At 43.2% G+C, this 26,346-nt stretch overlaps 1 protein-coding gene across 9 annotated transcripts in view; it reads left to right on the top strand.

Annotated features, from left to right (window-relative positions):
- LOC101890034 (muscle-specific protein 300 kDa) overlaps nucleotides 1–26,346 on the top strand; it is a 204,563-nt gene that overhangs the window by 137,320 nt on the left and 40,897 nt on the right. For 7 of the 9 annotated variants that reach the window (XM_059121315.1, XM_059121319.1, XM_059121314.1 and 4 more), the window contains 4 exons: nucleotides 920–1,889; nucleotides 1,957–2,169; nucleotides 2,304–2,564; nucleotides 5,979–26,346. The exon at nucleotides 5,979–26,346 is cut by the window's right edge and continues 14,681 nt beyond it. In XM_059121315.1, the coding sequence (XP_058977298.1) occupies nucleotides 920–1,889; nucleotides 1,957–2,169; nucleotides 2,304–2,564; nucleotides 5,979–26,346 (21,812 nt within the window). Of the gene's footprint in view, nucleotides 1–919; nucleotides 1,890–1,956; nucleotides 2,170–2,303; nucleotides 2,565–5,318; nucleotides 5,794–5,978 lie in introns of those variants that run through there. The other 2 variants (XM_059121316.1, XM_059121320.1) reach the window with 1 other exon arrangement.

Below are 26,346 nucleotides of genomic sequence, written 5' to 3'. Positions count from 1 at the left end.
AAAAGAGGCCTCAAAGGCACGCGTCTTCAAACATTTCTCAAGTTGAGAACATTATGAGAGTACACAAATTATGCCGCCATACACACATTTGCCGCTCCTTCCTACCATGGCCAACTAGTTTGGCCATTGGCCGCCTGTCTGAGTTCCATTCGCTCGCTCGCCTCTTTTGACCGTGATGAATGAGCGAATGTATGAATCAATTCAATGTTCGAATTTTCGATTTCGAATATTCTTTTGGTAGATGATGATCTGATGGTTGGCTGGCTGGCTGGCCCTTGTGTGCGAAATATTGCGTTGTTCACTTTGAGTAGAAACTTGTAGCTAAACAGCCGCATTTACTTTTTCCACGGCAATCTTCCCAGCCTTTTTGAGACTTTTTGTGTGGATACAACAACAATAAAACAGAAATTTTTTGAAAAATAAAAACAAACAGCAATTGTTTTACATATATGCAGTATACCCTCGAACATACATACTTACATACGTATATATGACAAAGAATACTTAATAATACAAAGCAACGAAGAAACACGGCAGAATTTCAACAATCCAAGAAATAAACCGAATAATAGGAATAATAAAGAAACAGCACATTGCTTGGGCCTATAGTGCGCTGCGGCTAAAATATTATAACCGCTTGCTAGAGCACCATCACCACCACCCCCTCTTCGACGTCTTTCAAGTTGAAAGAACAACAAAAAAAAAAAAGACACCGCCGCACAGCAGACCACGGCATGACTACGTCATTGACCACAAAGAGCATATAGTTTTGGAAACCATTGGAAATACAATTTTTGGTGTTTGACAGAACCGCGTGCTTGGAAACAGCAACCAAGCAACAAAATAGCCATTCAAATAATTCGGAAATTGTTCTCAATAATTTTTGCATTCTTTTCAATATTTTTCTTGTAATTTTCAGATTGAACGACTCTTTGCACGATAAGGATCGTCAGGTTGGTCGTGATCTAGAAGAAATCGAGACCATCTTCCGTAAGATCTCTACGCTACAAGACAAATTCAACGCCTTGTTGGAGGAAATCCAGGGTGTTCATGCATTTGATGAGAATATTGCCAAAATCGAAAAACAACTGGAGAATCTGGATAGTGAAGTCAAGAAGACCGTCAAGGAAAGCCAAAGCCTAGTCAGTACAACCAAGGAGCTGTACTTGAAGAAGCAAAACCTCGTACCCAGTGATATTGATCAAGAGTTTACCGCACTCGAGTTGTTATCGGAACGTGTCCAGGGCAACATGGAGTCGAAACAGAAGGAATTCAAACGTGCCAAAACCGTACGCACAGACTATCTTGCCGGCGTCGATGAAATACAGAAGTGGCTGATGCAAGCCGAAGTAGAGGTGCAGGACCGCAGCCTGGCACCGGCACAGATGAAGGAACTGTTGCACCGCATCAATCAGGAAATCACCGGCATCTACGAACGTTTCACAATGGTTAAGACCAACGGCCAGCTGATCATTGACAATTGCCGCAGCAGCGACGAAAAACTGCTGGTGCAGACCACAATCGACCAGCTGGCCCAACAGCTGGGACAAGTGCGTTCCTGGCTGGATGAGAAGAAACAGCAAGTTGGTGATAGTTTAGATGCCTGGACCCGCTTTATGAACCTGTACCAGATAGTCATGGCCTGGGTGGCCGAGAAACGTGTATTCCTGGAACAAAGTATTGAACTGAAGACCCTGCCCGAGGCCCGCAGTAAACTCAATGATTACGTGACGGCTGTGAAGAGTATTAAACCCATTGTAAAACACTTGAGCGAAATGGACAAGGAATTGGAACACATAGGCCAGGTGACAACGGTTGGCGATCTCAAGGACAAACTGCAAGAAGCCGAGGATGCGAAGGTTGCTGTGGAAGCTGTATTGCTAGAGAGGGTATGTCGTCGCCTCCCCTCCTCACTAGGAGGCATCAGTAATATAAAAAAAAACATTTTTCTTCCAGAACTCATTGCTACAAGAAGCCTGCGAAGAATGGGATCAATGTGAACGTAAAATTAAGGATATACGCAGCTGGATAGAGAAAACCAAACAGTCTTTGGAATCGCCCCAACACAAAAAGAAACCGCTGAGGGATCAGTTGGGCTATTGCGAGAAGACAATGGCCGATATAAATGTACAGAAGACCAAACTAAGACTGTCTATTGAAAAGTTGGAGGTATGGCCAGAGAAGATGTAGTTTTGATACTCTGCTTGGTTTTTTTCTACCATTCGAAAAGACACACCCGACTCACCAACAAATCTTCCCCTTTTTTCTCTTCCTTTGCTTTCTGGACATGTCTTTACTTACAGGTCCACTTTAAGAACGGCATGGGTGGAGATCCACGTCTGAGCGAAAATGTTGATGATTTGTTAAAGGTTCTGGATAGCTTGGCTGGTTTGGTGAAAACCACCAGTTCTGGCTTGGAAGAAACCCTGCAACAAATCGATGTATATCAACAGCAAATGCAAACGTTGAGGCAAAAGATAATCCAAGAGGAACAACAGTTGAGGCTGGTCATGGCACCCACATATCTGCCACATGATCGTGAGCGTGCACTGGCCGAGCAACAGGTACGTACCCCTTTTATTCCGAATCGAATTTCTTGTTTATTAGAAAGTTAGGCATTGTGCAGGCAATTATCCCAGGAGGGGAAAAAAGGAAACCATTTGAAATTAGAAAGAGTTATATTTTGCAAGGTGTTTAGGAGTTATCCTCATCCTCATTACTACTTTATCCACAAACATTGTATTACGTTTGCATCAAATGTTTTAGTTTAGTTTTGAGCTCTCAATCCTAATGATGATGATGAGTTATGGCTCTTTGTTACTAAACCAACATCCACTGATGATGATTGTAATGATGGAACGTCCAGAATAACCCAGCAAACAATATTACAGCTACAATAACAAATTAATAACGAGAAAAAAGATATTTTCGTTGCACGGTGGCTGTTTCGAGAAGAAGCAGAAGCAAAAGCCAAATAAGAAAAGTTGTTAGATTTTTTTATTTTCCTTATCTTAACTTTATTTTTAGTTTTTTTTTTTTTATTTCCTTTTGATTTTGCTGAATTTTTGTTTATTTTTTGAGTTGCGCCGTTCTTTTTTCCCTAACATCACTTCAGGCAGCCTTCATATTCAAAATTTTGACTAATATCTTGTCACTTGAACGAACAAAAACATTTTGTGCGCCCGCCCTGATCATGGTCATGAACCCCAACATCACTTATACCATTCATATTGTGCCTTGAAGGAAAAAAGCAATGCTTTCCGACCAACATACACACATACCAACGTGATCGCTGTCATAATATGTATTTCGACATTTTTCATGTGAATATTTTAACAAATCATCCAGAATCATTTTCATTCGAAACGCACACCCAAAATAACATCATCCTTCAGACAGTAACAAAATCTAAAACGAAAAAATAGAATTGACTGGAATTGAAATACCTCAAGAAATGTTGTTGTCACGTGGCAAAGTTTTTTCTTAGGTGTCCAGAAACATCCCGTGACAAGTTTTTTTCATCATTTTTTTTTTTTTTTTTTTTTTTTTTTTGTAAGGCCATGAAGTAATATTTAGGATTTCTCATTGATGAGTGTGCCTTTTTTTGTTTAGTTTAAAAATACAATTTAACCTCCAAAAAAAAAAAAAACTACATACACACTTCTATACATATAGACGTTCAAAAAATATTCTTTTTTATAGCCATAGTGTCAGAACTACAAATTGTGTGTATTTTTATACGAACACACTCAGGCAGAACTAATAATGAATACACACACGTTTTACTTTATTTAGGTTGAGTTAGAAATTTGAAATGAGGAAAAGTGTTGAGATTTGCCACGAAAATCAATGAAATGACTCGAATTTTTATTAGATTAATTATAAAGTGTAATGTGGCTATAACGTTTACAAATTTGATTTAAAAATAAAAATATTAACTTTTTTAATTACAATTCCATATCTGTTCAGACCAGTACCTTATAGCCATGTTCCCTTTTGAATTATTAGCTTAAGTTTTCTTTTTTCCTTATATACATTATTTGTATTTAATTAAATATATTATTGCAAGAATTTTGCAATTGAAGGGTAAGTCATTTCCAGTTTTTCTTTGTCTTTGATTGATAACAACATCATTTATAGTTGTAAGTTAAACGAGAATCAGTTTTGTATTAGATCTGAAAGAAAGAAAAATAAGTTTGGAGAAAAATCCCTCATCACCAATCACCCACAAACATATCACCCACCCAAGTTACCCCCAATCTCACTCACCAACGAAACGTACACAAGAATCATCACTGCAAAAGAGCATCACAAACCACATTGCAAAAATTGACATTGTTAACAGAAGCAGGGACTTGACATGGCCACAATGCATTGGCAATTGGGCCCCTCCTTCTGTGTAATTACCTCACCTCATTTTGATTTGATATCATCATCACTCATGGCTTTTGGTTATAATTCAAAAACAATTTTTTGGTAGCTAGTTTAATCACCCACCAATAAGTGGTTCCATTACAAAAACAAAAAAAGTATATATATCATTAGCATTATTTCATTTTTATTTTGGTAAAATGGTATTAGTTTATGATTTCATTCACTCTCTCGCTCTCTTTTTATCTCCCTGTATATTATTTAGTTTCTCATTTGTATGGGTTATATGGTTTTATCTCTCTCTCTCTCTACCTTGTTTTATATGTCTTATATTATTTTTGTTTGGTATTTGGTTTTTATTTGACATAAAAAATTTTCTCTTTTTTCTTTTATCGACATTTCCATTAAACAAAAACAAAAACTACATTCCAAATCAAATTCCATCCACATTTAAACAAAATCCGGTGTTGTTGCTCTACTCTGCTCTTAAACGGTATTGGTATAAAAAAAAACAAACAAACAAAATCATAATTATTTGTTGCCTTTGTTCCCGCTCGCTCGCTCTCTCTCTCTCTTACATGATATTTTATCACACTTAAATGTGCTAATTAATCTGTTGATCTCTGATCTAACCTCTTTATATATCGCTCTCTCTCTCTCAACATAATTGTGCTTTATTTTAACAATCTAATGCTCTCCACTACCATTCAACTTTTGTATTCCAAATGACAATAACAATAATTATAAAAACAATTAAATCGAAATGATTGCCTTCTTCTTTGTCGGGTTTACCTATTGAATATTTGCTTGTATTCTCTTATATAAATATCAACACACACACGCATCCATCACAAACACACACACACAAATCCATACATATCCACACAAAACCCATTTTGGTCCCCCCAATCCACATGTCTCGATTCTTCGATGTTCCAAAACAATAGGCGTGTCGAGAACGTGTCAAAAATCTCCACTCGAAAATAACCTCCCGAAATGAGCGCATAAAACTTATGATACATCGTGGTACTCCAGATGAAACCCTTCTAGAATTATAAACTTTGTAACTGTCCACCATTGCCCACCACCCCTTACCCGAACTATAGGTTTAAGTCATCCTTATATTTAAGCAGCCACCGCCACATTGGGGGGAAATGGAGGGAATGGCAATGAGTGTTGAGTGTTTTTTGTGTTTTCTCCCAAGCTAAAAACAAAGAGATTTTCCTTTCCAAAAATGTCTTTTAAATAAAAAAAAAACATTCCACCAATTGTCATTTCCCCCCTCCCCCATATATCTAACATAGTATCTGATATTATTTATAGTTTATATTTTATTATTGCAAGGAACATGACCCCTCAGATCTGAAAATCAAAAAAAAAGAGAAGAGGAAAAAATAAATAATAAATGCCACAGAATTTTAATTTACATTTACTAGATTTTTTTTACTCCTTGATTCGCAAGGAATCGGAAAGGTGTCTTTGTAGGCTTTTGTTGTTGTTGATTTTTAGGTTAGGTTTCTTTGTATACCCCCACAATTACTGTTTTCCACAAAACCTAACGTTTTTGGCAAATTTCTCCCACATTATTTTTTATTGCAACTGACCAGGCTCTACGTGCATCCATCGAAGATATGCAACAAAGATATGATGGGGTTGCCGCTTTGTCATACAAACTGGACCCACATTCGGTGGTCGCAACATCATCGTCCGTTTCCATGATGTTGAAACCCTCTAAGATAGGTCTGACTTACGCCGAGGTACTTACAGGTCAATCCTCGCCCGAATCAGATAAAAGCCATACTAGCCCCGTGACCTTGTCGTCTATGACGCCCGTACAAATCGCAAGAGAAACGCCCGAAACCAAGGTGAATACCACAACGGAAGAGTACGTCGACGAACAGGGCATAATGCACAAAGTAATCACCACCACGACAAAGACCACAAGAACGACCACCAGCTCTTCCTCGTCGTCAAGACCAGACCGCAAAAAGGCTCGTGAACATAGAGGTAAACATACCGCTACCCCCAACATCACCACCACCACCGATACAACCGACAATGTGCCACAACCTCAAAGTGTAACGATTATAGAACCTCATCCACAGCATTCGCCGATTGAGGAGATGATATTCGAAAATGTTCCTAGCACCACTCGCACCACCACTAATGTCAAGTCTGAGGAATTTTTGCACCAGGAACGTAGTAGTGCTCAACCGCAGGCCGGTAAGCAACCACTGCGTCCGCCCAGAGAACAGAGAAGAGGACGTTCTCCCAGACGAAGACAACAGCAAACCTCAGCCACAAGTGGTGCTGAACCTCAATCGCGACACCATTTAGCCCCCGAGGAACACCAAACCTTCCACACGACTACCACCACGACCACAGCTCAATTGAACTTGCCCTCTGCCGAAGATCGAACCCGCTCGAAGAGTCCCATGTGGGCACCAGGGTCGACGTCATATGCTGAGGTTCTGAGGGGCATTGAACTGGAACGACAAAGACAGGCAACTCTCAAGGCAGCTCAGCAGCAAAGAAAGGCACACCGAGAAGTCGAGCAAAGCCAGATGGTTTCACATGCCAACGAGCAAAATCAAATTACAACTACCACGACCACAACAACCTCGGAAACCGTTATGGTTCCTATTCAAGCGGTTCCGGAAGTGGTGCAGGCGCCACCTCAAGAAGCGCAACCCCAAATTCAACAGGTTAGCGAGGTTGTTGTTCCCGACAACACTTATTACACAGAGACTATCCACGAAACCTCTGGCTATGCCGCCACCCAAGAGCCTGTCGTTGCGCAACCCGAGCCACAACAAACCGCAAGTTCCAGCAGCTACGTAAGTACTTATAACTCCAACATTCCCATGTCGGCTGAGGAGATTCAGGCTACCTATTTACAACCGGACCCCCAATTGTATCAATCCATGTATGAAAATTTGCAAGACAGCGATCAATGGGGATACGTGGCCCAGCCAACGCCAGTGCAGCAGCCTTCGACCACAGATGCCTTCTACGAACAAATGATGCAAGTGCAATACACACAGCCCACAACCATACAAACAACGTATACGGGCTATCAATACCCCGCACAGGCCACACAATACCAACTGGTTACCACCGGCTATTATCAGCCAAGCCAGCAACCAGCCGATCAGACCTATCAGAACATTTACAATACCAATGAACAGATCTATTACCAACAACCCGGTACTCAGGAGTATCAGCAATATGTTTATGACACCCCAGTAGCCCAGCAATTAGCGGAACCGCCACAACAAAGTCAGCCTCAACTTCAGCAACAAACTGTCCAATACACCACCATGGACACATTGTCCAATGTTGCTACGACATTAGCCTCCATGATACAGCAACAGCAGCAGCAACAACAAACAACTGTTACCACCTCCACGACAGTTCAAACGACAACCATTCAAGCAAACCAACAGCCGGAACAACCGGCCCCAACACTCTACGAACCCCAAGAAATTCAGGTTGAAGAACCCATACCCGACCTGACGTTCGGTCAGTTCGATATAAATGAAATAGAAAGTATACCCCAAGAGAGTATACCTGCCCAGCCGACCGCACCAGCAGCTGGTATTGCCCAGCCTGCAGAAGAAATCAGCCAAGAAAGCGCTGCTCCAGCAGTAGCAGCTCCACCACCAACACAGACGGCCAGTACTCGCCGCGAAGAGTACATAACGTATGTCCACGAGACGACACTGCCACAACAGCAACAAGCTCAAGTTGTGGAAGCAACCAAACCACAAATGGCCGGTACCACATACGCCGAAGTTTTATTCGGTCTAAGACATGGTCAAAATTTCCAGCCATCCAGTCATCAACCCGCCCATGTCAAAGTTGCCGCTACACCCGCCAGTGTAAGCGCCCAAACCCCTGTAAATAATCAGACAACCAAAACGGAAACCACGACGACAACAACGACTAAGACGACGACAATAACGAAACCACAACCCAGCAAATCCAAAGATCAGAGATTTAAATCACCTCGCGATGAGAGTCGCAACAAGAGACAAAAGATGATGGAAGAACCACAGACTGGCGCGGCAAATGTTTACGGAGAGACCACAGTTGCTGAAGCTAGCCACAAGCCACAAAAGGCCCAGCAGCGTAATGCTGCGGCTTCAGCAAGTGTGGAAACATTTGAGGCGCCCAAACAACAGCCTGTGAGGAAAACCAAAAGATCTCGAGAAGAAAAGGCCGTCTCTTTGCAAGACTTTATCAATTTCGAGAAACAACACTCGACGAGTACGACGACCACAACGACGAAACCTAACTCAGAACCCAAAAAAGACAAAAGGGAAGTACCCCCCACCAAGAAGAAATCCAAAGAAGAGAAATCTCCTCTCGTTGAGAAGAAGCCACAAATGGCCGACATTGTGCGAGAACAAAAGCCAACAAAAGATACGAAAACCAAGAAGGAAGTCGCCAAAGCTGATGCTGAGGTAAAACCGCAGAAGGAACTTCCCGTACAGAAAGACAAAAAGGACAAGAAGGAGGAACCTAAGAAACCCACAAATGTCGAAGTGAAAGAAACTTCGAACACAAATGTCCAGTTTATTGAATCCGAACAAAAACACAACGCGACCAACAAAAAAGACAAGAAACCCAAGAAGAAGTCAAGCCAAGAGGAGCAGTTCGGTGCTGAACCATTGAGGGAAACTAAAGTGGAAACACCCGTTGCTGAACCTAAAAAGAAAACAAGTCCACAAGAGCCAAAGGAACCAGTGAAGGAAACGAAAGTTGAAGCTCCTATTGTAGAACCCAAGACCAAACCGGAAGTGGAAGAGGTTCAGGTTAAGGAACAGCCTTCTAAAAAATCGAAGAAGGGAAAGAAATCCTCCGAACAATCGAAAACTTCCACAGAGCCCAAGAAAACCGAAAAGATAACCACCATCGAAACCACTGAAATCGGCTCACCACAAGTAACAACATTCGAAAGCGAACCTCAGATAATAGAGAATGTTACCTCAAGGACTACCACCCTGGAATCCGGTGGCATCCTCACGACCAAAACCGTGACCAAGTGCATCACTAAGAGAATTGTCAAAATAATTGTCGATGGCAAAGAAGAAATAGTGGAAGAAGAGGTTGTGGACGAGGCTCCACAAGAAAATGTTGTTGTGGAAAAAATCGAATTGCCTACCCAGAGTGAAAACCTGGACGATTTCACTGTGTCCAAGACCATCTTGAAAACCGATGGTACAATTACCAAGACAGTCATCAAGAAAACCAAGAGGATCATAAAGACCATCACTGAAACTGGCGAAGAACTGATTCAAGAGATCGATGAGGATGAACCTGAAATCCAGCAGGAAGTTGTGCAGTTGCCAAGCACCGAACAAACCACCATTGTCGTGAAAGACGAAAGTGTGTGCGAAAAACCTTTCGAGGCACCACTTCAGCCATTCGAGCAAAGAGAAAATGGTCAAACTGTTGAAGAAGTCACAGTCGAGACCGTACGTGAGCCAGTTCAGAAAGACAACCTTCCTGTAGTGCATGCTGTTGAACAACCACAACCAGAGGAAAAATCCAAGGGCAAGAAATCGAAGAAAGATAAAAAACCCTCCGTAGAACCTAAAGTTTCCCACACAACAACTGAAGAGGTTCCAGTGGGCGAGGTCACCACTACTGTAACTACTATGGTAAGCTCTACAATTGTAGACTCCAAAGAGGACAGCAACGCCAAACTAGAGGAGTCTCCTATGCCAGCCGAGGCCGTGCAAGTACTGGCACAAGAAAAGCCCAGTGATATTCCCGTCACGGACGAGCTTAAAAACAAAAAATCTAAGAAAGATAAGAAACCATCTGTAGAATCGAAGGTTTCGGAAACTGTTAGCTCTGCTGCCGAAAGCGAAACGATCACCACTGTAACAACAACGGTAACCTCCACAACTGTAGACGTTAAAGAATCGAGCGAAGTTACTGAGAGTGTTCCTGAACTCGAAACATCAAGCCCTGAACCTGCAGCAGAACAGAATACTGCGCCCATTGGGGAAATTGTTGCGGACGTAAAGTCAATGAAAGAGACAAAAACAACCACAACAACAAGTGAAACTCTTTACTCAGCTTCGTTGGAACCTTTGGACTCTTCTGTTATAAAAGAAGAATTGCCCAGCATTGTTGCTACATCTTTAACTACTAAACCCACAACAACAGTTTCGGAAGTGTTAACAACCGAAGAGAAACCATTGGTGGAAACGCCCAAAGATACACCCAAGGAAAAAACGAAGAAGTCCAGAAAAGATAAGAAGAAATCCAAGGAACCTGAACAAAAACCAATCGTTGAAGATGTTCAGATGCAAGAAAATGTCCAAACAGTTGTTGATCATCAGCAGAGCACATCTGAAGTCAAAACCACAACAACAATATCCACTACAACAACAGTGGTTGAGTCTCAGGAGGAGAAACCAGAAGATATTTATTCTGCTCCTCTGGAACCAATCGAAACAGTTGCAAATGAAGAACAGCCAGGAATCGAGATATTACCCGAAGAACCTGCAAAGGCACTTAAAGACGCAAAGAAAGATTCAGAACCAGCAGAAGTTAAGACATCTCAACCAATTGAATTAGTTGCAAATGAAGAACAGCACAAATTCGAGGTATTACCTGAAGAACCTGCAAAGGCACCTAAAGATACAAAGAAAGATCCAAAACCAACAGAAGTTAAGACATCTCAACCTGTCGAGAATTTAGTTAACGTGACCTCAGCGAAACCTTTGCAAATGGTGGAACAAGAGAAGCACATTTCAAAATCTGAAAATCTTCATGTTGCAGAAACTGTCCGGGAAATTGTCACCATTGAGTCCAAAGATACTTCAGAACCGTTACAAACTTTGCAGGAAGAAAAGTCACTTCCAGAAGCTATAGCAACAGTTGAGACCACCATTACTGAATCAAGCGCCTGGGATCAACAAACTCGTATGGAAGAAAATGTGACCGAAACTGTATCGACCATTACCACAAACATCACAACGACTGAGTCCCAAGAAATCCCAGTGCCAGTTTCGGCTGAGCCAAATTCAGGTGAAAAAGTGCCACAATCCGCGGATGATGCGAAGGCAAAATCGCCCTACACCGTTCCTTTGCAACCCATTGAAGATTCCGTGCAAAATATTCAGGTTGTAGAAATTATTTCCGAGCCTGAAATTGTTTCGACAGAAGTTATTGTTGATACCCTTAAGAGAACCCTCGAAGCCGCGGCATTGGAACAAACACAGGTTCCGGAACAACCTCAAACTTCCGCGGAATCTCCAGTTGTCACTGAGCCCGCAAGGGAGGCAATTAGAACTACTGAACACGTTCTTTCCGAGTCCGTCGATGTACCGACCACCACTACAGTCACACAGGTCGTTCAAGGAGGCACCGTTACCAGGACATTGACCACCATCACTAAACGCATTGTCAAGCGTATCACGGAAGATGGAGAAGAAATCATCGAAGAAGTCTCCGACGAAGAACCACAAGTTATTCAAGATGTGACTGAGCTGCCCGTTACTGTCCAAACATCGGTGTCCCCGGTGCCATTTGAACATGTTGCCGATTCCGATGTGACTTCGACCACTACATCGCAGATTATTCGTGGTGGTTCCGTTACCCGAACCTTAACCACAATAACCAAGCGTATTGTCAAGCGCATCGATGAAAATGGCCAGGAAGTTGTTGAGGAAGTTTTCGATGAGGAGCCAGTTGTCAAACAAGAAGTATTGGAATTACCTACAAAAACCGAAACTTATGTAGTGTCGGGCGAACCCAAAGAAGACAACAAAGCGGAAGTCAATGTTCCCGAAACTCAGCTACCTTCTACTGGAGCCACGGCACAAATTGTCCAAGGTGGCACCATCACCCGAACACTGACTACCATTACCAAACGTATCATAAAGCGAATCAATGAAAACGGCGAGGAAGTCATTGAAGAAGTATTTGACGAAGAGCCAGTTGTTACCAAGGAAGTTTCTGAATTGCCAACGACCACTCAAACCACAATTGTTTTTGAGGAACCGACAAAGGAACAAAACGAGGAAATTACCACCACAACCAGTGAACCGGTTACCACAACCACTTCGCAGGTAATTCAAGGTGGTACTATAACCAAAACACTGACCACCATTACCAAACGTATTATCAAGCGAATCAACGAAAATGGCGAGGAAATAACCGAAGAAGTTTTCGACGAGGAGCCCAAGGTTACACAAGAGGTCACCGAACTGCCAATGAAGACTGAAATATCTGTGGTAACAACACCTACAGCTGATTCTCCAAAAGAAGTGAATGCCGAAAAGCCAGTGGCCGAAGATCAAACCGTGACGAAGACTACGACAACAACTACGAAGCGTATTACTAAGCGTATCACTGACAAAGCCGAAGAACCACTGTCCGAACAGCTCTTCGAAGCGCCCTTGCAACCTCTGTCTGAGAAGACGGATGCCGAACACAAACACACAACAGAGCCCCTGACCGAAACAAGTGCAACTTCCCCAACCACCGACGAACCCCAACGCGAAGGCGGTGTGGTAAAGACTACAATAATACGCACCACCAAGAAGATCAAGAAAATTAAGAACGAAGAAAATTGTGAAACAGAAGAGGTCACCACAACAAAAGCCCCTGCTGCAGATAGTCCAGCGGAGGGCATTGATGCACCCAAGCCTGAAGATCGCAAAGAAAAAGAACCGGAGCCAGTGGTTAAGGAACCTGTAGAAACTGCACCCATTGAAGAATCCTCGTGGGAATCATCGGATGTGAGTGGTGAAGTCATTAAGAAAACTATTGTACGCACTACGAAGATCGTTAAGAAGATTTCTCAAAATTCTGAAAGTGAACTTATCTCAACGGCGGATGAGCAATCCCCGACTGAAGTTACAGAAAGCAAACAGGAACCAACTGAAATGGCCCTGGAGCCTGTCCAGGCCTTGGAAGCGGAGGAAGCTGGTGGCGTGGTCAAAACAACAACCATTCGAACAACTAAGATTGTCAAACGCAAATCGCAAGACACTGAAACTTCCGAAGATATGTCGATTTCTTCCCAATCTGAATCTGAAACGGCTCCTCCCACCATTATTGAGGAACCAAGTGAAACGGTTAGCGTTACCACCAACCAATTGGATGGTGCCATTATCAAAACCACCACCATACGCACGATGCGCATTGTTAAGAAGATTTCGCAGGACGGTCGTGTTGTCATGGAAGAATCTGACGAGACTCCAGAAGATGACGTTGTGGTCAAATCGACCATTGAAATACCCGACAGTTCCGAGACGGACAAGACAATATCCTCCTCCTCCACATCTGTTTCACGCAGTAGCAGTTATAGTAGCAACGCTAGGTTGTTAGGTGCAACACCTGAACCCCAGGAAATAGTTCTGAGTGGTTTGGAGGAGGTTGCCAAGACATCTGACAGCTCTGCCACTGGTGTAAGGATTGTAGGTATAGAGACAGTAGCTTTGCCCATGACACCCAAACCGACCTCCACCTCAACCACTACCACCACCACAACTCAATTACACCAATCACAAAACACAGACAGTCAAGACAGTTCCACTTTCACTACCACCACCACAACTACCACCAAATTTACCTCGAAACATACCGCTCTTTCAATGGCTCAAAGATGTAGCTTTGAATCCGACGATGGTAAGAACGTAGTCTATGTAGGCGATGGCATCGATGGCAAGTATCCACCCGGTAGCGTACAGAAAATCTCCCTCATTACCCATGAGGAGAAGCACAAGACACCCATAGTTAAGATGCATTTAGATTTCCCCGAAGTGAGCCTTCGCGTTACCGAAACTGTGACCGAAAATGTAGAGGCAGGAATCAATGTTAGTGACGAAGTGGAGAAGGTAATAGAGAAATTGCCTGAACCACTTGTGGACAACAAGGAGTTCATTCATGAGATTGACGAAGAGTGTGAAGTACCCGCTGAGGTTATTGTAGGTAGGAAAGAGATTTTGACCCAAGTAGTCCAGGAAGATGTTAAGGTAGAGGATGTTGTTGACAAATCCCAACCACATCCAGTTGACGCTCAGTTAGTACAACAAGAAGAGGTAGAAGTTAGGCCCGTCGAAGATATTCAGGTTAGCGAGAAGGATGTCATACCCGAACTAGGTGAAATGACCCCTGAAGAGGAATCTCTCTTCAAGGAAATCCAGAGACAGTTAGCTAAGAAAGATAAGAAGAAGCGTCCAGCCCTGCCCGAAGAATTCATTAAGGCTGAAAGCGTTAGGGAAACACCTGAGTCCACAAAATTGGCTGAACCATTAGAAAATGCAAAGGAGGTCGAAGAAGTCTCGACCACCGCTATCAGTCCCAAAGAAGAAGAGCAAACCACACTTGTTTCTAATACTAATATTGTTGTTGTTGATGTTCCTAAAGCAGACGATACAATTGCTAAAAATACTACTAGTCTGGTAAGCACCACCACTACACTGAAAGCTACTGAGCTTGCAACTAACATACATAGCGTCGTAAGTCCGTCCGCTTTACTCTTTGAAATCCCCAAATACTATTTGCCGCAAATGCTCTTGGCTGAAAGCAGCTATTATATATTAAGATCTAGTGAACAACAGCAACAGGTCAACAAGGATGATGAGCAAATTGCAACAACAACAACAACAACAGCAATCACAGACGAGCATGTAACCAAATTTGAAAAGGAATCTCCGACAGATAAACCATTTGAGGCACCTTTGCAGCCATTCCCCGAGCAGGTGACGGTCTCAACTATTGTTGAGAAGTCCGAGGTTGAAGTTGTCCCCGAGGCAGCTGAACCTCAACCTGTAGTCAGTTACTACAACTTTGAAATTCCCAAATATAATGTTGGAGCTTTCAATCGAGCAGAATCACAAATGTTGCTTACTAAAGAATCGGAGCAGAAAGAAGTCGTCGAATCGCTTACCGAAACTACGACTTGCGTCGAACAACAAATTACAGAAGTTCAGGAAATACCAGAAACTACCGAAATTGTAGAATCTGTTAAACCTGAAACTGAACCCGAAATTGTATTAACTGACCAAACCAAGGAACCAGAATCAGTTGAATCAACCGAAGAGAGCACTGAAATTAAGGAGACTGAAACAACAGTTACTTCGGTTCAACAAATTGTGGAGGAGCATGTTACAACAACCTCAGAAGTAATCAATGAAAAGATTACCGAAACATTAGTTGAGGAGGAGAAATCCTTCCCAGCTGAGACCAAGAAGACAACTGAACCAGAAGTTTCTACCATTTCCGAAACAGAGACATTCTACAACTTTGAAATTCCCAAATATAATTTGGGTGCTTTTAACGTTGCGGAACAGCAAATGGTACTAACAACCGTTAAACCTGTTGAGATTGAGAAAGAGGAATCTGTTAAGGAGATTGTTCATCCAGTCGAACAACCTGAAACTAATGCTGAAGAAAAACCCGTCGAAGAGAAAACCCTCACTGAACCAGAAGTACCAGCTGGAGCATCTGAACCTGAATCTAAAGAGCAGTTGGATAATTACTACAACTTCGAAGTTCCCAAATTTAATGTCAATGCCTTTAACGTTGCAGAAAAACAATTTATTCTGACCACATTGTCAAGGGAAGAAACCGAGGAGATTGTACAACAAGTTGAACAACCAGAACAAATGGTTGAAACACCAGTCCCGAAGGAAGACGATGTAGTTCTTGAACAAGAACCACAACAGGAAACTTTCGAGGAAGTCGTTATTGAGAAACCATTCTCAGCCCCATTACAACCATTCTCCGAAGAAGTTGCAGAACTAGAAGCGCAACCAACACCCGACAACTATGTCAACTTTGAAATTCCCAAATACAATGTAGGAGCTTTCAATGAAGCTGAATCAAAACTTGTGCTTTCCTTAAGCCGCAAGGAAACTGAGCAAGTTGTAGAGGATCAAGTAGAAGAACTAGCTGATATCCCGAAACAAGAGACCAACGAATCGGTTTCTCAAGTGCCAGAGACGACAGTAGAAGAACCCCAAGCCGAAAAGGTTGAGAATGTAGTCCAAGAAACACCTTTAGAACCACTTGTCGAACAAAAGGCTGAAGAAATTGTAACAACAACAACAGAAACAACAACCAAAGTTACTGTCGAAACCACTGTATCCGAAAAAGAATCAGAGGAACCAAAGAAACCTGCTTATGCTGGTTTGCCAATCGATGACTCCACCAATACTTGGATGGATGTCATCGACGAGCCTATGGTACTTTCTGATGACGAGGAACCAGAGACTGCTCCAGAACAACAACCTGAACCTGTGTTAGCAAAGGAACCAGAAACTGTTGAAGTTGAAGAAACACTTAAAGACAAACCTATCGAGAATGAAAAACCGTTTGAATCGCCTATGGAGCCTCTTGCCGAGCAGGTGACCGACACTACCACCACAGTCACTGAAACAATCTCCACGGTCACAGTTGAAACCACTGAAATGGAGACAAAGAAGACAGAGGAACCCAAGAAACCTGCTTATGCTGGTTTGCCAATAGACGAATCCACCAATACTTGGATGGATGTCATCGACGAACCTGTGGTACTTTCTGACGAAGAAGAAACAGTGACTGCTCCAGTACCGGAGAAACTGCCTGAATCTGTATTACCAAGGGAACCAGAGACAGTGCAAGTTCAGGAAACATCTGAAGAAAAGGCAGTTGTTGTCGAAAAACAAGTTGAACCAACTGTGGAACCCATTGTCGAACCAAAGACTGAAGATATTGTTTCCACAGTCACAGAAACTACCACCACCACTGTCACAGTTGAAACAACTGAAATGCAAAAGATGGCGGAGGAACCCAAGAAACCTGCTTATGCTGGTCTGCCAATCGACGAAACCACCAACACTTGGATGGATGTCATTGACGAGCCTATGGTACTTTCTGATGATGAAGAACCAGCAACATCTCCAGCACAGGAGAAACAGCCTGAATCTGCATTGCCAATTGAACCAGAAACAATCATGGTTGAAGAAACACCTAAACACCAGGACAAAGGAGACGAAAAACCATTCGAAGCACCTATGGAACCCCTTGTCGAACCAATGACTGACGACAACGTTTCCCCTACAACAGAAACAATTTCCACTGTCACAGTTGAAACCACTGAGGTGGAGATGAAGAAGACAGAGGAGCCCAAGAAACCTGCTTATGCTGGTTTGCCAATAGACGAATCCACCAACACTTGGATGGATGTCATCGACGAGCCTATTGTACTTTCTGATGAAGAAGAAACAGTGACTGCTCCTGAACAACAATCTGAATCAACAACATCTGAAGAAAAGACAGTTATGGTCGAAAAGCTAGTTGATCCAACTGTGGAACCCATTGTCGAACCAAAGACTGAAGATATTGTTTCCACAGTCACAGAAACTACCACCACCACTGTCACAGTTGAAACAACTGAAATGCAAAAGATGGCGGAGGAACCCAAGAAACCTGCTTATGCTGGTCTGCCAATCGACGAAACTACCAACACTTGGATGGATGTTATTGACGAGCCTATGGTGCTTTCTGATGATGAAGAACCAGAAACATCTCCAGTACAGGAGAAACAGCCTGAATCTGTGTTGCCAAGGGAACCAGAAACAGTCATCGTTGAAGAAACACTTAAACACCAGGACAAAGGAGATGAAAAACCATTCGAAGCACCTATGGAACCCCTTGTCGAACCAGATACTGAGGACACTGCTTCCACTACAACAGAAACAGTTACCACTGTCACTGTTGAAACGACTGAAGTGGCTTTAAAGAAGACAGAGGAACCCAAGAAACCTGCTTATGCTGGTTTGCCAATAGACGAATCCACCAACACTTGGATGGATGTCATCGACGAGCCTATGGTACTTTCTGATGAAGAAGAAACAGTGACTGCTCCTGAACAACAATCTGAATCAACAACATCTGAAGAAAAGACAGTTGTGGTCGAAAAGCTAGTTGATCCAACTGTTGAACCCATTGTCGAACCAAAGACTGAAGATATTGTTTCCACAGTCACAGAAACTACCACCACCACTGTCACAGTTGAAACAACTGAAATGCAAAAGATGGCGGAGGAACCCAAGAAACCTGCTTATGCTGGTCTGCCAATCGATGAAACCACCAACACTTGGATGGATGTCATTGACGAGCCTATGGTGCTTTCTGATGACGAACAGCCAGAGAATGTCACAGTAGAGGAACATCAACCTGAATCTATAGCACCAAAGACACAAGAAACTGCAACAGTTGAAGAAACACCTAAAGAAAAGGAAACTGTGGCCGAAACGCCTGTAGAACCCCTTGTTAAGGAAGCGATCAATGATACTGTTTCAACCTCAACAGAAACCACAACAGTCATAGTTGAAACCACGGAAATAGAACTAAAATCTGCTGAACCCAAGAAACCTATTGTACCTTCCGATGAGGAAGGAGAGGATAAGGAAACAACCGTCGTAAAAGAATCCACCTCTGCGAAATCTTCGACTGACAAAGCATTCGAATCTCCATTAGAACCACTGGCAAATACCGAAAACGAAGAACCTAAAGAAATCTCAGTTACAACAACTACCGACGAAGTCAGTGAAACCGTCACCGAATCCTTGACATCAGATGAATCTTCCCCAGTTCTTGTAGCTTCTCCGGAACCAACAAATATTGAAAAGGTTGTTATCACCCAGGACATAAGCAAAATTAAAGAATTTGTTCCCAGACGACCCTCCGAACAAATGCATCCAGTGTTTGTGGAACTTTCAACCGATCTCCCACAACAACAGTGGACCGATACTCCTGACGAGCCCATCGTTCAGCAAGATGAGAAAACAATTATTGATACCTGGTCTAGCGTTCTGGAGGACACGACACCAAACGTTGCCTCCATAGCTATGACATCGAAGCTTTCCGCCGATGCTCCAGAGTTCACACCCTCATATTTGCGTCATGCCTACTCTGACCAAACCCACACATTCTTGGCCAATGAGAGAATTTATAATGAATTTGTGCCGAGAAGTAGGCAGTCGCGTAAGCCCCAGGAGAAGGTCCAAGCTCCCGGAAAAACATCTAAGAAACATCCGAAATCACCAAAACGACAAGACAAGTTGCCTAAGCCTGAAAAGGTAGAGAAGTTCTCGGATGTGTTCCAATCCATTCAAACACAGCAACAACAGAAAACGGTGGACACCTTTGAGCCCTTGGTCTCCGAGGATGTTGCGGAGGAAACCCCCAATGTCTGGCAACAAGCTGCTGCCAATGGCAAAACTTATGCTGATATTCTCTTGGAGTCGAAATCAGACGTAGTTGTCGAACCTACGCCACTGGAAGCCACTAAACAATCTGTACGACCAGCTGAGGTTGTTACCAAAACCGAAGCAAAAGAAAAACCAGAAAAACAGAAGAAAGAAAAACCAACGAAGGAAAGGAAGGACAAGAAGGCAAAGAAATCGCCCCAACGGGAGCCAATTGAAGAGTTCATTGTCAAGCCTGAACCACATACGTCTTCAGAATCAGACAGCGATAAGCCACAAACTGACGTACCACAAGCAACGGAGGACGTGGAAACGGCAACAACGACAACTACCACAACTAAGTCGGAATTCTCATGGGCCGCCTTGGTTCAAAAGCCAGGCGAATGGGTTGACGACACATTGAGGAAGAAGCAAAAACCAGCAGCAGAACCTGTGGCGGTTGAGGAATCTAAAGAGCCGTCCAAACCCAAGAAAGAAAAGCCCAAGAAGGTTAAATCTAAAAAGGATGAAACCCGCAAACCTTTGTCCACGCCTTTACAAACCACTTCAGAAGAAGATAATGTTGCGGAAGAACTAAAACCAGTTAAGTTAACCGAGCAAGAATCTTTGGCGGCAGAAGAACCTGAAACCATCATTAAAGTACAAGAAGAACATGCCATCACGGAGCAGAAGGACGTCCAGGTGAATACCTCAACATGGGCTGCTTTGGTGAAACGTCCAGGCGAATGGATTGATACCATAACATCCAAAGGTAAGAAGCCTGAGAAACCTGTACAGGAAAAGAAAGAGGAGCCCACAAAAGTTAAGGACAAAAAATCTAAACAAAATCGTGATCAATCCAAATCGAAACAAACCGATTCTGATGATAGCGACAAATCGCCAAGGAAACGTAAGGAAAGAAAGTCCAAGAAAGAAGAACCCCTGGCTAAGCCTGTTGAGAAAGAACCCGTTGTGGTCGTTGAGGATTCGCCTGTGATTGAGTTCGAAAAACCTGTCGAGCCCCAACAGCCTGAACCACAAAACAATGGCTTCTCGTGGGCTTCATTGGTTAAAAAACCTGGCGAGTGGATTGATGATATCAGTCAACGAAAGAAGTCGCCAGTTCGTCAACCTGAGGCAACTAAGATCCAAGCGCCGAAGAAATCAGAGAAATCACAAAAAGTAAAACCCGAGCCGAAGCGCAAGCAAGAAAAGTCTGCTCGCTTTTACGATGACGATTACGTTGAAATTCCACACAAAACCGAACCAGCTACAAAGGTTGTGGAAGAACCTGTTATAGAGGTCGAAGTTCAACAACCGGCTGAAGATACCAACACCATCACTTGGGCCAAGATTGCCAGTCAAATAGATCGCATGGAAGACACTCCCAAACCTAAACCTGCTAAAGAAGTGAAACCGGCAAAACAAGAACCAGTCGAGATGCCCAAGAAGAAGAACAAGAAGGATACACCGAAGAAGGAACAGGTGCCAATACGTGTCGAAGAGATCGAGAAATCTACCCCTCAAGTTGATCCATATGAAGCCTCCGCTCCCTCGTGGGCTAACATTGTGAGCGAAAGCACTAGCAGTTTCTTGGAAGCCGAAAAGCGTGCAATGTCAGGAAAGAAAAAGATTGATACCACCTCTTGGACGGCTATGTTCGAAGACGAAGATATCGAAGAACAGCTGGTTGAAAAAGTAGAGCCTGCAAGACAACAGTTTGTGGAAGAAACACAACCAGACAAGGTGGAAGACACGCTATTTACCGCGCCACTGCAACCTATTGACAAAACTGAAGATGAGCCCAACAAGACGGAAGCTATTGAAACAAAAGAAGAATCCAACGTTTCCAGCGAAGCTGTTGAAGAATCTATGCAAGTCTTCGAAGAAACAGAAAACCCGCTTGAAGAGCTTGAGAAAGATGTTGAGGAACCAAGGGAGCTGCAGTCAATGGAATTGAAAGAAACATCGACTGAAACTGTTGTTACCGAAATTACGGAGATGATAACCGAGGAAACTTTGCACATCGAAACGGAATCCAAGAACATTGAGAAAGAAACACAACCAAATGCTGCTGAGCCTAAGCCAGTCACAGAGGAACTAAAACAAGTTCCTGAAGAACCCGTTAAAGTGACCGAAGAGCCTAAGAAACCTGCTTATGCCGGTTTGCCAGTTGACGATTCAACAAACGCTTGGATGAATGTAATCGATGAACCGATGGTGTTCTCCGACGATGAAACCGAAGCAGAGCCAGTTCCATATACGGCTCCTTTGGAACAAATTCGAACAACTGAAGCTATTGAAGAAATTTCTACTGATGTCGTCAAAGAAACAACGATTGTTACTGTGTTTACAGAGACCACGGACAAGGTCACATTATTGGAAGAAGCACAACCAGTTACTGAGGAAACTCAACAAGTTTCCAAAGAGCCAACAGTTGTTTCTGAACATGTTGACCCAGTTCCTTCTGCAGAGACAGCTGAGAAGGTCACAGAAAAACAAGAACCTCAACCTGCTAACGAGAAAGTTCCCAAAGAGCCAGAACACGTCAAATCTGTAGCTGAAGAACCCAAGGAAGTTACGAAACCTGCCTATGCCGGTTTGCCAGTCGATGAATCCACAAATGCTTGGATGGATGTTATGGATGAACCTATGACATTCTTCGATGATGAAGCAGAAACTGAGCCAGCCCCATATGTAGCTCCTTTGGAAGAATTACAAACAACTGAATCTGTCGAAGAGACTTCTGCTAATGTTGTTAAGGAAACAACGATTGTTACTGTGGTGACAGAGACCACTGATAAGGTCACAGAAATTCAAGAGCCACAACTAGTTACCGAGGAAACTCAACAAGTTTCCAAAGAGCCAACGGCAGTTCAGCAAGTTCCGGAACAAGTTACACCACAGATCACGGAAAAGGTCACAGAAAAAGAAGAACCACAACCTGTCATTGAAGAAGTTCCCAAAGAGCCAGAACAAGGCAATCCAGTTTCTGAAGAACCCAAAGAAGTAACGAAACCTGCCTATGCAGGTTTGCCAGTCGATGAATCCACAAATGCTTGGATGGATGTTATGGACGAACCTATGACATTCTCTGATGATGAAGCAGAAACTGAGCCAGCTCCATATGCAGCTCCTTTGGAACAATTACAAACAACTGAAGCTATTGAAGAAATTTCTACTGATGTCGTCAAAGAAACAACGATTGTTACTGTGTTTACAGAGACCACGGACAAGGTCACATTATTGGAAGAAGCACAACCAGTTACTGAGGAAACTCAACAAGTTTCCAATGAGCCAACAGTTGTTTCTGAACATGTTGACCCAGTTCCTTCTGCAGAGACAGCTGAGAAGGTCACAGAAAAACAAGAACCTCAACCTGCTAACGAGGAAGTTCCCAAAGAGCCAGAACAAGTCAAATCTGTAGCCGAAGAACCCAAGGAAGTTACGAAACCTGCCTATGCCGGTTTGCCAGTCGATGAATCCACAAATGCTTGGATGGATGAACCTATGACATTCTCTGATGATGAAGCAGAAACTGAGCCAGCTCCATATGCAGCTCCTTTGGAACAATTACAAACAACTGAATCTGTCGAAGAGACTTCTGCTAATGTTGTTAAGGAAACAACGATTGTTACTGTGGTTACAGAGACCACTGACAAGGTCACAGAACTTCAAGAACAAGTTACTGAGGAAACTCAACAAGTTTCCAAAGAGCCAACGGTAGTTCAGCAAGTTCCGGAACAAGTTACACCACAGATCACGGAAAAGGTCACAGAAAAAGAAGAACCACAACCTGTCATTGAAGAAGTTCCCAAAGAGCCAGAACAAGTCAAACCAGTTTCTGAAGAACCCAAAGAAGTAACGAAACCTGCCTATGCAGGTTTGCCAGTCGATGAATCCACAAATGCTTGGATGGATGTTATGGACGAACCTATGACATTCTCTGATGATGAAGCAGAAACTGAGCCAGCTCCATATGTAGCTCCTTTGGAAGAATTACAAACAACTGAATCTGTCGAAGAGACTTCTGCTAATGTTGTTAAGGAAACAACGATTGTTACTGTGGTGACAGAGACCACTGACAAGGTCACAGAAATTCAAGAGCCACAACAAGTTACTGAGGAAACTCAACAAGTTTCCAAAGAGCCAACGACAGTTGAGCAAGTCCCGGCACAAGTTGACCAAGTTCCTTCTGCAGAGACAGCTGAGAAAGTCACAGAAAAACAAGAACCACAACCTGTTACTGAGGAAGTTCCCAAAGAACCAGAACAGGTCAAATCAGTTCCTGAAGAACTCAAGGAAGTTACGAAACCCGCCTATGCCGGTTTGCCAGTCGATGACTCCACAAATGCTTGGATGGATGTTATGGATGAGCCTATGGCATTCTCTGACGAAGAAACCGAAACAGAGCCAGCTCCATATGCAGCTCCTTTGGAAAAATTACAAACAACTGAATCTGTCGAAGAGACTTCTGTTAGTGTTGTTAAGGAAACAACGATTGTTACTGTGGTGACAGAGACCACTGACAAGGTCACAGAAATTCAAGAGCCACAACTAGTTACTGAGGAAACTCAACAAGTTTCCAAAGAGCCAACGGCAGTTGAGCAAGTTCCGGAACAATTTAAACCAGAGATCACGGAAGAGGTCACAGAAAAACAAGAACCACAACCTGTTATTGGAGAAGTTCCCAAAGAGCCAGAACAAGTCAAACCGGTTTCTGAAGAACCCAAGGAAGTTACGAAACCTGCCTATGCCGGTTTGCCAGTCGATGACTCTACAAATGCTTGGATGGATGTTATGGATGAACCTATGGCATTCTCTGACGAAGAAACCGAAACAGAGCCAGCTCCATATGCAGCTCCTTTGGAAAAATTACAAACAACTGAATCTGTCGAAGAGACATCTACTAATGTTGTAAAGGAAACAACGATTGTTACTGTGGTGACAGAGACCACTGACAAGGTCACAGAAATTCAAGAGCCAGTTACTGAGGAAACTCAACAAGTTGACCAAGTTCCGGCACAAGTTGATACAGTTCCTTCAGCAGAGACAGCTGAGAAAGTCACAGAAAAACAAGAACCACAACCTGCTACTGAGGATGTTCCCAAAGAGCCAGAACAGGTCAAATCAGTTCCTGAAGAACCCAAGGAAGTTACGAAACCCGCCTATGCCGGTTTGCCAGTCGATGACTCCACAAACGCTTGGATGGATGTTATGGATGAACCTATGGCATTCTCTGACGAAGAAACCGAAACAGAGCCAGCTCCATATGCAGCTTCTTTGGAAAAATTACAAACAACTGAATCTGTCGAAGAGACTTCTACTAATGTTGTAAAGGAAACAACGATTGTTACTGTGGTGACAGAGACCACTGACAAGGTCACAGAACTTCAAGAACAAGTTACTGAGGAAACTCAACAAGTTTCCAAAGAGCCAATGGCAGTTGACCAAGTTCCGGCACAAGTTGATACAGTTCCTTCAGCAGAGACAGCTGAGAAAGTCACAGAAAAACAAGAACCACAACCTGCTACTGAGGATATTCCCAAAGAGCCAGAACAGGTCAAATCAGATCCTGAAGAACCCAAGCAAGCTACGAAACCCGCCTATGCCGGTTTGCCAGTCGATGACTCCACAAACGCTTGGATGGATGTTATGGATGAACCTATGGCATTCTCTGACGAAGAAACCGAAACAGAGCCAGCTCCTTTGGAAAAATTACAAACAACTGAATCTGTCGAAGAGACGTCTGTCGTAAAGGAAACAACGATTGTTACCGTGGTAACAGAGACCACTGACAAGGTCACAGAAATTCAAGAGCCACAACAAGTTACTGAGGAAACTCAACAAGTTTCCAAAGAGCCAACCGCAGTTGAGCAAGTTCCGGAACAATTTAAACCAGAGATCACGGAAAGGGACACAGAAAAAGTAGAACCACAACCTGCTACTGAAGAAGTTCCCAAAGAACCAGAACCAATCAAATCAGCTCCTGAAGAACCCAAGGAAGTTACGAAACCCGCCTATGCCGGTTTGCCAGTCGATGAATCCACAAATGCTTGGATGGATGTTATGGATGAACCGATGGCATTCTCTGACGAAGAAACCAAAACAGAGCCAGCTCCATATGCAGCTCCTTTGGAACAAATCCAAACAACTGAATCTGTTGAAGAGACTTCTGTGGTAAAGGAAACGACAATTGTTACTGTGGTAGCAGAGACCACTGACAAGGACACAGAAATTCAAGAACCACAACCAGTTACTGAGGATGTTTCCAAAAAGCCAAATGCGGTTGAGCAAATTCTTGAACAAGTTGAGCTTGTTGCTGAAGCAACCGAGCAGGATAAGAATCCTGCTTATGCCGAAGTATTACACCAAGTTCCTGTAGAAGAACCATCAGTTAAAGTATTAGAGAAACCTTCTGTCGATGAAGTTCAAGTGCCCGAAAAACCGTTCACTGCCCCATTGCAACCACATACCGAAGTTGTAGAAGAAAATACCACAGTAGATGCAACTCAAGTGGCAACAGCTGAATTGGCATCATCGGAAACTGAATCATCTTGGACGTCGACTGTTTCCCAGGAATATGTAACTGGAATTGTGAAATCACACGATGACAAACCAACAACAGAATCAACCCAAATCAGTACTGCCTTCGATCTGCCCCAACTGGATGTTTCATGGAAGGACGACGCCATGGTCGAACTTATTGAAGAAGCGGAAGAAGCTATGGAGACTGTGGAGTTGAAGCAGACTAAACCTTCTACCACATATG

Source organism: Musca domestica, unplaced genomic scaffold (genome assembly GCF_030504385.1).
Source record: "Musca domestica strain aabys unplaced genomic scaffold, Musca_domestica.polishedcontigs.V.1.1 19, whole genome shotgun sequence".
Taxonomy (NCBI): domain Eukaryota; kingdom Metazoa; phylum Arthropoda; class Insecta; order Diptera; family Muscidae; genus Musca; species Musca domestica.
The sequence above is the reverse complement of the archived record's forward strand: the minus strand, read 5'-3'. Positions and strand labels throughout refer to the sequence as shown.